Source organism: Oncorhynchus masou, chromosome 2, assembly GCF_036934945.1.
Source record: "Oncorhynchus masou masou isolate Uvic2021 chromosome 2, UVic_Omas_1.1, whole genome shotgun sequence".
In the NCBI taxonomy this organism is placed as follows: Eukaryota; Metazoa; Chordata; class Actinopteri; order Salmoniformes; family Salmonidae; genus Oncorhynchus; species Oncorhynchus masou.
Window position 1 is genome coordinate 18,277,529 of NC_088213.1, and position 15,279 is coordinate 18,292,807.

Genomic DNA, 15,279 nt, shown 5'->3' on the forward strand with positions numbered 1-15,279 from the left:
TCACCCCTTCCTACAAGGACAAGAACTCTGCACCACCTCAACACAACTCACCCCTTCCTACAAGGACAAGAACTCTGCACCACCTCAACACAACTCACCCCTTCCTACAAGGACAAGAACTCTGCACCACCTTAATGTTTATATATATATATATATATTTACCTTTATTTAACTAGGCAAGTCAGTTAAGAACGGCCTACCAGGGAACAATGGGTTAACTGCCTTGTTCAGGGGCAGAACAACATATTTTTACCATGTCAGCTCAGGGATTCGATCCTGCAACCTTTTGGTTACTGGCCCAACGCTCAAACCACTAGACTACCTGCCACCCTGAATCCCACTCACCCTGGACCCTTCCTACAAGCCTGGACTTCCCAATTGTGTGTTTGTGTGTCACTGACCACAAAACCACTTTCAACGATTCTATTCCTCTTCCTCTTTGCTGTGTGTGTGTGTGTGTGTGTGTGGAAATGTGTGAATTGTATCCCTGCCTCCTACTGGTCATCTCCATCCTCTAACCGGGGCGCTTGGACAGTTGACCTATAATGGAAACTGGCACCTCTATTGCAGACCACCACATGGTGGCACTCTTTTTCAGAGAGAGAGAACGAGGGAGCGAGAACCGTTACAACAGGTAGCATATGCCTCTACTATTCACTCACATCATTCTCCAGGAAGTTGAACATGCTCCTCTCGGCCAGCTCTTTGCTCTCCTCAAACTTCTCAACCGCCTGACGGATCTCCTCGTCAGGCACCTTCCCCTGACGCTTCTTCTTATAGTCAAAGTCCAACCGCCTCCCCTCCAGCTTCTTCAGGTGATGCTGCACACAAGACAATCAGGAGAGATGATTGACAAGGGGCAATATGGGGCAGTACAGAGGCTCTTCCCAGGAGGAATTGACAATGGCCCTCCTCAAAACCTTCATGAAACTTATAAAATAACATACAAATTAAACATAGCAAAATACAACTTTACAAAATTACAAGTATACAACTTTTATGCACATCCCATATGGGCCCTGGCCAAAAGTAGTGCACTATAAAGGGAATAGGGTGCCATTTGTGATGCACACATGGAGTTCTGAAAGCTAATAGAAACTGAGATGAAATATACCACTGACCGTGATCTCCTTGAGGTCTTTGTCCTGTAAGTTCTGGAGTGGGTCAATAAAGTTTTGTTTGACACTGATGTCCAGAGAGTCTTTCACGTCGGCCATCTGCCTCATGGCCTCACCGATGTCCACCAACGCACCGCCTGCAGAAAACAACACCTGGGTCGTATTCACAAGGTACCAAACAGAAGAAAACAGGCCAAAACTGGGAGGGACCTACCCGAACTTGTCCAATAAGAAACACTTGTTTTCATTTTCTGTTGCAAAACCTTTTTCTACGGTTTAACATAATACGACCCTGCTGTCAGATACGAGCGAAACACGTGAAACAGAAACATGGTGGTTGTGATGGTGAGTGGGTTTGAGAGTAAGGTGCTAGCAAACAGCAGGGTTGAGGGTTTGATTCCCGCATGGGCCACTTTCACTGAATTCATGTGTCGCTAACAGCTTACAGCAAGAAGGTGATGCAGGATCAATTAATTAACTATCTAGAAATTCTATATACAATTCCATATCAGTGTGCATTATTCAATGGAATTGCAAAGTTAAAATCGAGATCCCTGAGAAATAATGATTTGGTTTCTAGATAGTTGATAACTGGATAATGTAACACCTGTTTGAAATATATATTGAATATTAAGGTCTGGTTTTCAAGACACAGATGAAGTCTAGGCTGGGATTCATTCACAGAGCAGCACACTGTTGAAGGTTATTAATGAACCAACATTCGCAGCATTTATTATGAATGTGATCTCTGAATTTATTTTAAAAGGCGCATTGTCTGCTGTCAAGTGTACTGCTCTATAGCACACCTTCCATTGAGTCCTGGCCTTAATCTTTCACTAAGATGGGAACATGGGCTTTAGTCTAGAACTACCCTTAATTTGTGTCTGGGAAACTGGGCCTATACTAATGATATTATCAAAACCCATGTTCAGAGTAAGTATGTTTTGTAGCCACCAGGTGTCAGAGTTGAGACGGGAAGCAGCTCAACAAAGCCACAGGTTTTCACAGGCGGAAACACAGTACAGACGAGCTGGCTGCACACAGGGTGTGCGTGCGTGTGTGTGTGTGTGTGTGTGTGTGTGTGTGTGTGTGTGTGTGTGTGTGTGTGTGTGTGTGTGTGTGTGTGTGTGTGTGTGTGTGTGTGTGTGTGTGTGTGTGTGTGTGTGTGTGTGCGCGAGCGAGCGAGCGAGCGTGGGTGGGTTGGTGGGCGTGTGCACAGTCAGGTTAGGATGAAAAGCTTTTCAAAGGCTTCCTCTCGTGCTCCTCACAGCCCTCACATAGCACAGCGTGTGTGTCTGTGTGTGTGTGTGCACGTATGTGTGCTGAACGTGTGTGTGATTCATACCGAAGGAGGACTGGTCTCCCAGATCATGTCCATAGCGCATCATACAATCCCCCAGTAGGCCCTCGGTCTGTGGGTATCCTGTGGTCTTCACCTGTCCTCTCATCTTCGACACGGTGTTTAACATCCCCAACTTGGCTCTGGAAGCTACAGCAAAACACATGGAGTGATCACTTTTTATTTGTGTTTGTTTTATTTGTCACCAGCAACATACCACCCTGCATCACACTGCTGACTTGCTTTCATCCATCCATCTACCCATCCATCTTCCATCCATTCATCCATCCCCCCTTCCATCCCATCCACCCCTTCCATCCATCCATCCATCCACCCCTTCCATCCATCCATCCATTCACCCCTTCCATCCATCCATCCATCCACCTCTTCCATCCATCCAACCCTTCCATCCAACCCTTCCATCCATCCATCCATACACCTCTTCCATCCATCCAACCCTTCCATCCATCCAACCACCTATTCCATCCATCCACCCCTTCCATCCATCCATCCAACCCTTCCATCCACCCTTCCATCCATCCATCCATCCACCCCCTCCATCCGTCCACCCCATCCATCCATCCACCCCATTCCATCCATCCAACCACCCCTTCCATCCATCCAACCACCCCTTCCATCCATCCATCCATCCACCCCTTCCATCCATCCATCCCTTCCATCCATCCATCCACCCCTTCCATCCATCCACCCCTTCCATACATCCAACCCTTCCATACATCCATCCATCCATCCACCCCTTCATCCATCCATCCATCCATCCATCACTTCCATCCATCCATCCATCCATTCCATCCATCCATCCTTCCATCCATCCATCCATCACTTCCATCCATCCATTCATCTATTTATCCATCCATCCATCCACCCCTTCCATCCATCCTAACCATTCACCTACATAATAAAGTCCTTTAACTTCTGCATTATTTCACCAACTTCAAAGATATCATCTTCACAAACTCTGAACATTAGTCAATATTCTGTAAAGTGTTGTCTCACCTGGGTTAGGTTGTAGGTATTCTGTTGTTTTGGTCAAGAGGTCCAACACTGATTTGTTGGTGACATCGATTTTCTAGAAACAAGACGATCATGTTAGCTCAATAGAGAGGGTCTTTATTTCAGCACGTATTGGTTACAAGAAGACAACTGTTCTTCCACCTTGGTCCTGGAGATTAGAGGTCGACCTCTACTGGAGACCCTTCCAGCCTATTGTAGGTCTGTGTTTCAGCCCAGTACCAACACAGCCGATCCAACAACTCAAACACTTGATGGTGAGTTGAGAAGTTGAATCAGGTTTTTTTGTATTGAGATGGAACAAAAGCCTGCACCCCCTGCAGGAACCTGACTCAACCACTTAAACACTCAATGATAGATTGATTCAGGTGTGTTTCCACTGGGCAATTACTGGTTGAATCCAGTTTCCACGTCATTTTACCCCAAATCATCAACGTAAGGGCATTTCGCCTTTTTTTCACCCAACTTTTATCCCAAATCTAATGACATGGTGAATGTACAGTTGAAGTCGGAAATTTACATACACCTTAGCTAAGTACATTTAAACTCAGTTTTTCACCATTCCTGACATTTAATCCTAGTAGAAATTCCCTGTTTTATGTCAGTTAGGATCACCACTTTATTTTAAGAATGTGAAATGTCAGAATAATAGTAGAGAGAATGATTTGTTTCAGCTTTTATTTCTTTCATCACATTCCCAGTGGGTCCGAAGTTTACATACACTCAATTAGTAACTGTGTCAGGTTTGTAGGCCTCCTTGCTCGCACACGCTTTTTCAGTTCTGCCCACAGATTTTCTATAGGATTAAGCTCAGAGCTTTGTGATGGCTACTCCAATACCATGACTTTGTTGTCCTTAAGCCATTTTGCCACAACTTTGGAAGTATGCTTCGGGTCATTGTCCATTTGGAAGATCCCTTTGTGACAAAACTTTAACTTCCTGACTGATGTCTTGAGATGTTGCTTCAATATATCCACATAACTTCCCTTTCTTGTGATGCCATCTAGTTTGTGAAGTGCACCAGTCCCTCCTGCAGCAAAGCACCCAAACAACATGATGCTGCCACCACCATGCTTCACGGTTGGGATGGTGTTCTTCGGCTTACAAGCCTCCCCCTTTTTCCACCAAACATAATGATGGTCATTTTGGCCAAACAGTTCTATTGTTGTTTTATCAGACCAGAGGACATTTTTCCAAAAAGTACGATCTTTGGCCTCAAGTGCAGTTGCAAACCGTAGTCTGGCTTTTTTATGGCAGTTTTGGAGCAGTGGCTTCTTCCTTCCTGAGGGCCTTTCAGGTTATGTCGATATAGGACTCGTTTTACTGTGGATATAGATACTTTTGTACCTGTTTCCTCCAGCATCTTCACAGGGTCCTTTACTGTTGCTCTGGGATTGATTTGCACTTTTCGCAAAAAAAGTATGTTCATCTATAGGAGACAGAACGCATCTCCTTCCTGAGCGGTATGACGGCTGCCTGGTCCCATGGTGTTTATACTTGCGTACTATTGTTTGTACAGATGAACGTGGTACCTTCAGGCATTTGGAAATTGCTCCCAAGGATGAACCAGACTTGTGGAGGTCTACAATGTTTTTTCTGATGTCTTGGCTGATTTCTTTTGATTTTCCCATGATGTCAAGCAAAGATACACTGAGTTGGAAGGTGTTTGACATTATTTTCTGGAATTTTCAAAGCTATTTAAAGGCACAGTCAACTTAGTGTTTGTAAACTTCTGACCCACTGGAATTGTGACACAGTGAAATAATCTGTCTGTAAACAATTGTTGGAAAAATGACTTTCATGCACAAAGTAGATGTCTTAACTGACTTGCCAAAACTATAGTTTGTTAACAAGACATTTATGGAGTGGTTGAAAAATGAGTTTTAATGACTCCAACCTAAGTGTATGTAAACTTCCGACATCCACTGTATATATACTTTTTTTTTTACATTGATTTCACGTCAGCTGACAACTCAACCAAATGTAAATCAACACTAGACGTTGAACTGAAGTCTGTGCCCAGTGCTGGGCTTGAACAAAAGCCTGCACCCTGTGAATACCCGGGACCACAGAAGAACACCATGGTGGACAGTAAAAGAGCAGTAGTGCATCCATCCTGAGGTCTGGTAGTTATTGTCTCTGTCATAAATGGCACCCTATTTCCTATAAAGTGCATTACTTTTGAAAAAAGGCCCATAGGGCTCAGGTCAACAGTAGTGCACTACATAGGGAATAGGTTGCTATTTGGGACGCAACCATTGGGATTAGAGTGACGTTTCTCTTAGATCTTAGTTCAGTTTAGCATTATCCCTACTAATGGTTAAGTTCAGGATAGGTGGAGGGGAATCTGATCCGAAATACCTAGGGGACACTACAACCCAGAGCCAGCCATTGTGTATACTACAAGGATGTTTTGCGTTGCTAATAGCGCCGTCTCTGTCATCCTTACCCTCTCCATCTCCATGAAGTCTTCATCCAGCTTTGTCCCTTCAGCACCACTTATCTTCTCACTCAGCAACTATAGAGATGAAGGGGAGGGAGAGAGAGTGGTGGGGAAAGACAGAGAGAGAGAGAGGGGGGGGGAGAGAGTGGTGGGGAAAGAGAGAGAGAGGGGGGGGAGAGAGTGGTGGGGAAAGAGAGAGAGAGGGGGGGGAGAGAGTGGTGGAGAAAGAGAGAGAGGGGGAGAGAGAGTGGTGGGGAAAGACAGAGAGAGAGAGATTGGTGGGGAAAGAGAGAGAGAGAGAGAGGGGAGAGAGAGAGAGAGAGTGGTGGGGAAGAGAGAGAGAGGGGGGAGAGGGGGGGGAGAGAGAGAGAGGGGGGAGAGAGAGAGAGAGGTGGGGAAGAGAGAGAGAGAGAGGGGGGAAGACAGAGAGAGAGGGGGGAGAGTGGTGGGGAAAGAGAGAGAGAGGGGGGGAGAGAGGGGGGGAAAGACAGAGAGAGAGGGGAGAGAGAGAGAGAGAGAGAGAGAGAGAGGGGGGTGGGGAAAGAGAGAGAGAGAGAGGGGGAGAGAGAGAGAGGGGGAGGGGAAAGAGAGAGAGAGAGAGGGGGGGAGAGAGAGAGAGGGGGAGAGAGAGAGGAGAGAGAGAGAGAGAGAGAGAGAGAGTGGGGGTGGGGAAGAGAGAGAGAGAGAGGGGGAGAGAGTGGTGGGGAAGACAGAGAGAGAGGGTGGTGGGGAAGAAGAGAGAGAGAGGGGGGGGAGAGAGAGGGGTGGGGAAAGAGAGAGGGAGAGGGAGAGAGAGAGAGAGAGAGAGAGAGAGAGAGAGAGGGGGGGAGAGAGAGAGTGGTGGGGAAAGAGAGAGAGAGGGGGAGAGAGAGAGAGGATGGAGGGAGAGAGAGAAAGAGAGGGGGAGGATGGAGGGAGAGAGAGTGGGAGAGAAAGAGAGATAAGAGGAAGATGGAATGGAGAGAGAGAAAGATAGGTGGAGAGAGAGAGAGAGAGGGAAAGGGGATGGAGAGAAAGAGGTGGGGAGAGAGAGGGGTGGGGAGAAAGAGAGAGGAAATGGAGTGAGAGAGAGAGGGGGGGATGGAGGGAGAGAGAGGGGATGGAGGTAGGGGTAGGGAGGGGAAGCGAGAGGAAAGACAGAGAGATAGTATTAGTGTCATCACTTTTCTTGTTGTTGATGTGCTCTCACTGACAGACAGACACATTTATCATGCAGTAACACTCATTAGATTGATTAGTGTGTGAGAAAGAAATCAGATCAGGGATACTGGGGGAGTAATGGCAGTGTGTGTGTGTGTGTGTGTGTGTGTGTGTGTGTGTGTGTGTGTGTGTGTGTGTGTGTGTGTGTGTGTGTGTGTGTGTGTGTGTGTGATGACACTGGTAAACTCCTCATGGAATTGCACAGCACAGTGGCACTCTGGTGACGCTCAGAGGTCTGGGAGAGAGAGAGGTAATAATCACCAGGCTATTCGGTTTCATCTTTCTCTGGCTCTTTCTCCATTTAATTTATCCTCTACCTCTCCTCTTCTCTTTATGTCTTTCTCCCTCTCTCTCCTTTGCCCTCTTCAATATCTATCTCTCTCTCTGCCTCTTCATTCATTGTATCCACTACCTCTCCTCTTCACTCCCTCTTTCTCTCTTTTACCTTGTATCTTTCCCTCCCTCCTCTCCCTTCATTACCTCCCTCATTCATGTCAACAGTGTGATAGTGGGCCCTTCAGAGAGATGACATCTACAGAGGCAATCGCAACTTCTCTTTCTTACTCCTCCCCCTGCAGCAGGTCAGAGTGTATCAGTCTGAATCTACATCACAAGAGGCTGCTGAGGGGAGGAGGCTCATAATAGTGTCTGGAACTGAACAAATGGAATGGCATCAAACACATAGTAGTTGATACCATTCCACTTATTCTGCTCCAGCCATTACCACGAGCCCGTCCTCCCAAATTAAGGTGCCACCAACCTCCTGTGATCTACGTGTACCTTGTCTGATGGCTCACAAATTGAATCGGGAGATGGTCATTCTTAATGGGCTGTGTTTTACTGAAACCATTTGCATAAAACATGCTCAAGTGGTGCCATATATGACTCTATAAAGAAAGATGTGTTGCTTGGTAGCAGATACATGCTATGGAAGCACAAACAACACAATAATACTGTAATAAGATAGCTGATTACAACCCCCAGAGGAAACTGTTTCACCATTTGGTTTTGCGTGGTCTCATTTACATTACATTTACATTTAAGTCATTTAGCAGACGCTCTTATCCAGAGCGACTTACACCTACTGTACATAATTTAGCCAACTCTTTAATCATCGTCAAGTCATACAGCACACCTTTGGCATGACAACCTACTAAATAGGTCCCATATTAAACATCATCAATCAGGGAATGGCAACACACTGAGAGGAATAAAGCACAAACAGACAGGGACACTACCAGGCAGGCTCATTTGTTTTAAAAGACTGTCCCAGCTAACAGTAAACGTTCCCATAACATTGCCTAAAGGTTCTCCTTTGGTTATTTGAAAAACAACTTCCCTGTAACGTTGTGGGAATCAAAATGTGTTAGCTTGGGTGTCAATCTAAGAAGTTACGTTCTGAAGCAGAGAGACCATTCCTTTGGCAGTGATAAGAAGATTAAAATGCAGTACAGTACAGTAGGCTAATTCCTTAAAAAGTAGGCTAACAGCTGAGCCACGAAGGTCAGAGAGAAGTCCAGAACTTTGAGCTCCCTGAAAACCGGTCAAAGAGAAGTCCAGAACTTTGTGCTCCTTGAAGACCAGTCAGAGAGAAGTCCAGAACTTTGTGCTCCTTGAAGACCAGTCAAAGAGAAGTCCAGAACTTTGTGCTCCTTGAAGACCAGTCAGAGAGAAGTCCAGAACTTTGTGCTCCTTGAAGACCGGTCAAAGAGAAGTCCAGAACTTTGTGCTCCTTGAAGACCAGTCAGAGAGAAGTCCAGAACATTGAGCTCCTTGAAGACCAGTCAGAGAAACGTCCAGAACTTTGAGCTCCCTGAAGACCAGTCAAAGAGACGTCCAGAACATTGAGCTCCTTGAAGACCAGTCAGAGAGCTAAAAACCCAGGCGCTGCTAAAGGACAAGACACACCCATATGCATCCCTACAGAAATATCCCCCTGACTCTGTTCTGCTAAAGCACTAAGGGGTGAATCCTAACACTTAGGTGTAATTGTAACTTAGCCATGCAGGGAGGTTTGCCACTAACCAATAATTCTACGTTTGCCACTAACCAATAATTCTACGTTTGCCACTAACCAATAATTCGACGTTTGCCACTAACCAATAATTCGACGTTTGCCACTAACCAATAATTCGACGTTTGCCACTAACCAATAATTCGACGTTTGCCACTAACCAATAATTCAACGTTTGCCACTGACCAATAATTCGACGTTTGCCACTGACCAATAATTCGACGTTTGCCACTGACCAATAATTCGACGTTTGCCACTGACCAATAATTCGACGTTTGCCACTGACCAATAATTCGACGTTTGCCACTGACCAATAATTCTACGTTTGCCACTGACCAATAATTCTACGTTTGCCACTGACCAATAATTCTACGTTTGCCACTGACCAATAATTCTACGTTTGCCACTGACCAATAATTCTACGTTTGCCACTGACCAATAATTCTACGTTTGCCACTGACCAATAATTCTACGTTTGCCACTAACCAATAATTCTACGTTTGCCACTAACCAATAATTCTACGTTTGCCACTAACCAATAATTCTACGTTTGCCACTAACCAATAATTCTACGTTTGCCACTAACCAATAATTCTACGTTTGCCACTAACCAATAATTCTACGTTTGACACTAACCAATAATTCTACGTTTGACACTGACCAATAATTCTACATTTGCCAATATCCAATAGAGGTGATATGTGTTGGAGCATGTGAATGTACTACCATGCCAAATGATTTTAGGTTGAGAGGCAACAGAGCTGGAAAAACCTTCCCACACTCTCTCTACATCTCTCCTTTTTGTGAAGACCGGACACTGATATAGATGTGAGGAGGGTAAGTACTGTAGCCTGAGGACAACTTCCACCCAGGACACTATATACCTGACCCCTGACCTCTGGAGGTGGAACACAGCACCTAGAACAGCAGATATTGGAACTTTGATGGGTTCCAACATGGGTTTTATGGAGAAGAACTGTGTAATGGAGGTTTTATGGAAAAGACACAGACATTTAGGGGAGAGTGGGGTAAGTAAAAATGGATTTATTTATTGTTTACCCCTTTTTCATGGTATCCAATTGTTTAGTAGCTACTATCTTGTCTCATCGCTACAACTCCCATACGGGCTCCGGGAGAGACGAAGGTTGAAAGTCATGCGTCCTCCGATACCAAACCCAACCCAACTGCTTCTTAATAACACAGCGCCATCCAACCCGGAAGCCAGCCGCACCAATGTGTCGAAGGAAACACAGTGCACCTGGCAACCTTGGTTAGCGCGCACTGTGCCCGGCCCGCCACAGGAGTCACTGGTGCGCGATGAGACAAGGATTTCCCTACCGGCCAAACCCTCCCTAACCCGGACGACGCTAGGCCAATTGTGCGTTGCCCCACGGACCTCCCGGTTGCGGCCGGTTACGACAGAGCCTGGGCGCGAACCCAGAGTCTCTGGTGGCACAGCTGCCGTTGCAGTACAGCGCCCTTAAACACTGCGCCACCCGGGAGGCCAAGTAAAAAAAATCACTCCGTCAAGGGAAATATAGCATTCTTCCTAACTAAAATATATACCAGGAGCGTGCCGTGGGCCTGGGCCATGGGCCTTCAGTGAGGTCCTACACAGTCCCACCCAAATTAATCCACCTCTTATTACCATCATTATGATACCATGACACTTATAACCAGGCGTTGCGGACCTCTGAGACTATCACAGTGCAGGTGCATTTATACGGAGACTTGATTACACACAGGTGGATTGTATTTATCATCATTAGTCATTTAGGTCAACATTGGATCATTCAGAGATCCTCACTGAACTTCTGGAGAGAGTTTGCTGCACTGAAAGTAAAGGGGCTGAATAATTTTGCACGCCCAATTTTTCAGTTTTTGATTTGTTAAAAAAGTTTGAAATGTCCAATAAATGTCGTTCCACTTCATGATTGTGTCCCACTTGTTGTTGATTCTTCACAAAAAAATACAGTTTTATATCTTTATGTTTGAAGCCTGAAATGTGGCAAAAGGGGCCGAATACTTTCGCAAGGCACTGTACATACACATTTAATACAAAATAAAATGCATTGTATGCCTACTCACCAAAGACTGATTATTTGAACACAAAATCCTTCCTCCTTTCTTTCCTCAAGAAGACTTCAATGACTCTGTTGTATAGTCTATCTGTGCGTTTTAGTTCCACCAATAAGTCCTTTTCTATCGACATGGAGGCTAATGCTGAAAGCCGAGTCTGTCCGAGTCCCTCTCGCTCAATTGTGTCACAAAACTCGTTCACCCTTGTCAGGCAGAATTGTACATCCAAAGTTTGTTTCTGCAAAAAGCACATCCGAATAATTAAAAATCCCATTGAATGTTTCAAGCAAAAAACAAAACTCAAAATCATCCAAACGTGCATTAAATCCATCAGCCATAAGCACAGTATCCCCGTCATGGTCATCATGATGTTCCAGTAAGTGGTTAAACAGCTCCTTTAGGGCAACTCTCTTTTCAAAGACTGCATTGACCAATCTAGATGTATATTGTCACCTCGTTGGTGCAACCTTAGGAAGACGACGCTTGCAGATGTCATCCAGCAGTTGTGTGCGCTTAGGGGATCGTGAGAAAAATGCTGCAAGGCCATTGAGGTTGGCAAAGAACACCTTGCATTCTTTAAGCTTTGAGAATCCTTGAGTCAGTACTAAATTTAGTCGATGTGCATAACAGTGAATGAATAAGGCCATCGGTGCCCTCTCCTTAACTTTAGCCTGCACCCCATTGAGTCCAGATGCCATGACTGCCGCGCCATCAAAACACTCTGCCACAACTTTATCCAGACTACATTCATTTTCCTCCAAGAAACGGAAAATAAGAGCGGCAATGTCATCAGCTCGCTTGCCGCTTGTCACGTCTTCAAATCGGATAAATCGCTCTTTGACTCCTGTGTCCGTCACATAACGCACCATAACAGCAACAAAGGGAGCTTTTTTAATCTCCATTTTGATCTCTTCTCCCATCACTTCAGCAATAGCATAAATTAGGTCATTTTGTATTTTGCCTGACATCCCAATGAACACTTTGTTAGTGGACAGGTGGTATTGTAAATGTGTGTTGCTTACAGAAAGAAAATAAAGGAGCTCCACGTCGTTCCCTTTGTTTGTGGAGTCAGCACTTTCATCGTGTCCCCTAAATGAAAGTTCCTGTTTACCCAAAAACATGACACAATCAATGAGTCTTTTCAATATTTCCCTATTTTTCTTCACCTTTTCATTGTGCAACTCCGTTGTCCTGCGCGCTTGTTTGTTGAGCTGTAGATCCACTCGGGTGTACCAAAAATATTTCAAAAGCACCATTGTTTGTAAGTGCCCAGCCGTACTTTGGTGTCTCGTTGCTGCCTTGTTTAGACAACTCAAGTTTGCAAAGCCAGTGTGGCTCCAAACACCAAAATCTATCACTTGCAAATAATAGGCATTCCCAGCAGTACAGTTTGCAGTGCTTCTCGGAGCCTGTGCGCCATTGATAGCGCTCGTAGTTGGAACTTTGAAAGTGGCGAACAAACCCCTTTCCCACCTGTGACAGGCTTTGTAGCGTCGGCGTCGGGCGACCTCTCCTTACAATGTCTAACTTTTCTTGAAAAGTTCGTCTTGAGAATGGCGTTATAATTATATCCTCGACCAAATCGATATCTTCTCCTCCCTCCGCTTATGGGTTGAAAAAACAGCTTAGTAGTACGCAAATTCATTTGTTAATCAAATTCAGTTTCCTAGTTCTAAGGTTCTGCATATACCTGCCCATAGGACCTGCCTCTCAATATTGGTAATCCAATCAAAAGATGAGCACGCACTACGCCTGCTAGCTGGCTCCTGTGTAACACTGGAGCCAGCCAGCAGACGTACAATAGCCAACTCTAAAGCTGATTGGTTGACACTAAAGTTTAATTTCCATTCACTTTAAGCTACAAGCGCCCGCACTGTTGATTCTGAAGGCCTGAGGGCAGATTTTAGACCCCTGGCAACACATGATGGCTGAATATGATTGGATAAAAGATCTAACATAAAGACCAGCCCTCCAAATCTCAACCTGGGGCTGGAAGCAGTGCAACCAAGAGGAAAGCTATGAAATGAAGAGTATAACTCTTACTCTGGGGAATAATTTGGACACAGGGATGGTCACTGTCACACATGCCAATGTGTAAAGTTGCCCCATGTCCTCATTCAGATTTTTCTGAACTTCCGGCGCCGACAGAGATGGCCGACTCGCTTCGCGTTCCTAGGAAACTATGCAGTTGTTAGTTTTTTTTACGCGTTAGTTCTTACATTTAGTACCCCAGGTCATCTTAGGTTTCATTACATACAGTCGAGAAGAACTACTGAATATAAGAGCAGCATCAACTCACCATCAGTACGACCAAGAATATGACTTTTGCGAAGCGGATCCTGTGTTCTGCCTTTCACCCAGGACAACGGAATGGATCCCAGCCGGCGACCCAAAAAAACGACTTCGTAAAAGAGGGAAACGAGGCGGTCTTCTGGTCAGACTCCGGAGACGGGCACATCGTGCACCACTCCCTAGTATTCTTCTCGCCAATGTCCAGTCTCTTGACAACAAGGTTGATGAAATCCGAGCAAGGGTAGCATTCCAGAGGGACATCAGAGACTGTAACGTTCTTTGCTTCACGGAAACATGGCTCACTGGAGAGATGCTATCGGAGTCGGTGCAGCCAGCTGGTTTCTCCACGCATCGCGCAGACAGAAACAAACATCTTTCTGGTAAGAAGAGGGGCGGGGGCGTATGCCTTATGGCTAACGAGACGTGGTGTGATCACAGAAACATACAGGAACTCAAATCCTTCTGTTCACCTGATTTAGAATTCCTCACAATCAAATGTCGACCGCATTATCTACCAAGAGAATTCTCTTCGATTATAATCACAGCCGTATATATTCCCCCCCAAGCAGACACATCGATGGCTCTGAACAAACTTTATTTGACTCTTTGCAAACTGGAATCCATACATCCTGAGGCTGCATTCATTGTAGCTGGGGATTTTAACAAGGCTAATCTGAAAACAAGACTCCCTAAATTGTATCAGCATATCGATTGCGCAACCAGGGCTGGCAAAACCTTGGATCATTGCTATTCTAACTTCCGCGACGCATATAAGGCCCTGCACCGCCCTCCTTTCGGAAAAGCTGACCACGACTCCATTTTGTTGATCCCTGCCTACAGACAGAAACTAAAACAAGAAGCTCCCACGCTGAGGTCTGTCCAACGCTGATCCGACCAATCTGATTCCACACTCCAAGACTACTTCCATCACGTGGACTGGGATATGTTTCGTATTGCGTCAGACAACAACATTGACGAATACGCTGATTCGGTGTGCGAGTTCATTAGAACGTGCATTGAAGATGTAGTTCCCATAGCAACGATTAAAACATTCCCAAACCAGAAACCGTGGATTGATGGCAGCATTTGCGTGAAACTGAAAGCGCGAACCATTGCTTTTAACCAGTGCAAGGTGACTGGTAACATGACCGAATACAAACAGTGCAGCTATTCCCTCCGCAAGGCAATCAAACACGCTAAGCGTCAGTATAGAGACAAAGTAGAATCTCAATTCAACGGCTCAGACACAAGAGGTATGTGGCAGGGTCTACAGTCAATCACGGATTACAAAAAGAAATCCAGCCCAGTCACGGACCAGGATGTCTTGCTCCCAGGCAGACTAAATAACTTTTTTGCCCGCTTTGAGGACAATACAGTGCCACTGACACGGCCTGCAACGAAAACATGCGGACTCTCCTTCACTGCAGCCGAGGTGAGTAAAACATTCAAACGTGTTAACCCTCGCAAGGCTGCAGGCCCAGACGGCATCCCCAGCCGCGCCCTCAGAGCATACGCAGACCAGCTGGCTGGTGTGTTTACGGACATATTCAATCAATCCCTATCTCAGTCTGCTGTTCCCACATGCTTCAAGAGGGCCACCATTGTTCCTGTTCCCAAGAAAGCTAAGGTAACTGAGCTAAACGACTACCGCCCCGTAGAACTCACTTCCGTCATCATGAAGTGCTTTGAGAGACGAGTCAAGGACCATATCACCTCCACCCTACCTGACACCCTAGACCCACTCCAATTTGCTTACCGCCCA

At 45.6% G+C, this 15,279-nt stretch overlaps 1 protein-coding gene across 2 annotated transcripts in view; it reads right to left on the minus strand.

Moving 5' to 3' along the window:
- Window positions 1–15,279, minus strand: part of sh3gl3a (SH3-domain GRB2-like 3a) — a 58,336-nt gene that overhangs the window by 14,214 nt on the left and 28,843 nt on the right. For both annotated transcript variants that reach the window (XM_064989130.1, XM_064989120.1), the window contains exons 2-6: window positions 5,939–6,007; window positions 3,475–3,547; window positions 2,464–2,607; window positions 1,122–1,255; window positions 663–821 (exon numbers count right to left, since the gene is read on the minus strand). In XM_064989130.1, the coding sequence (XP_064845202.1) occupies window positions 663–821; window positions 1,122–1,255; window positions 2,464–2,607; window positions 3,475–3,547; window positions 5,939–6,007 (579 nt within the window). The remainder of the gene's footprint in view (window positions 1–662; window positions 822–1,121; window positions 1,256–2,463; window positions 2,608–3,474; window positions 3,548–5,938; window positions 6,008–15,279) is intronic.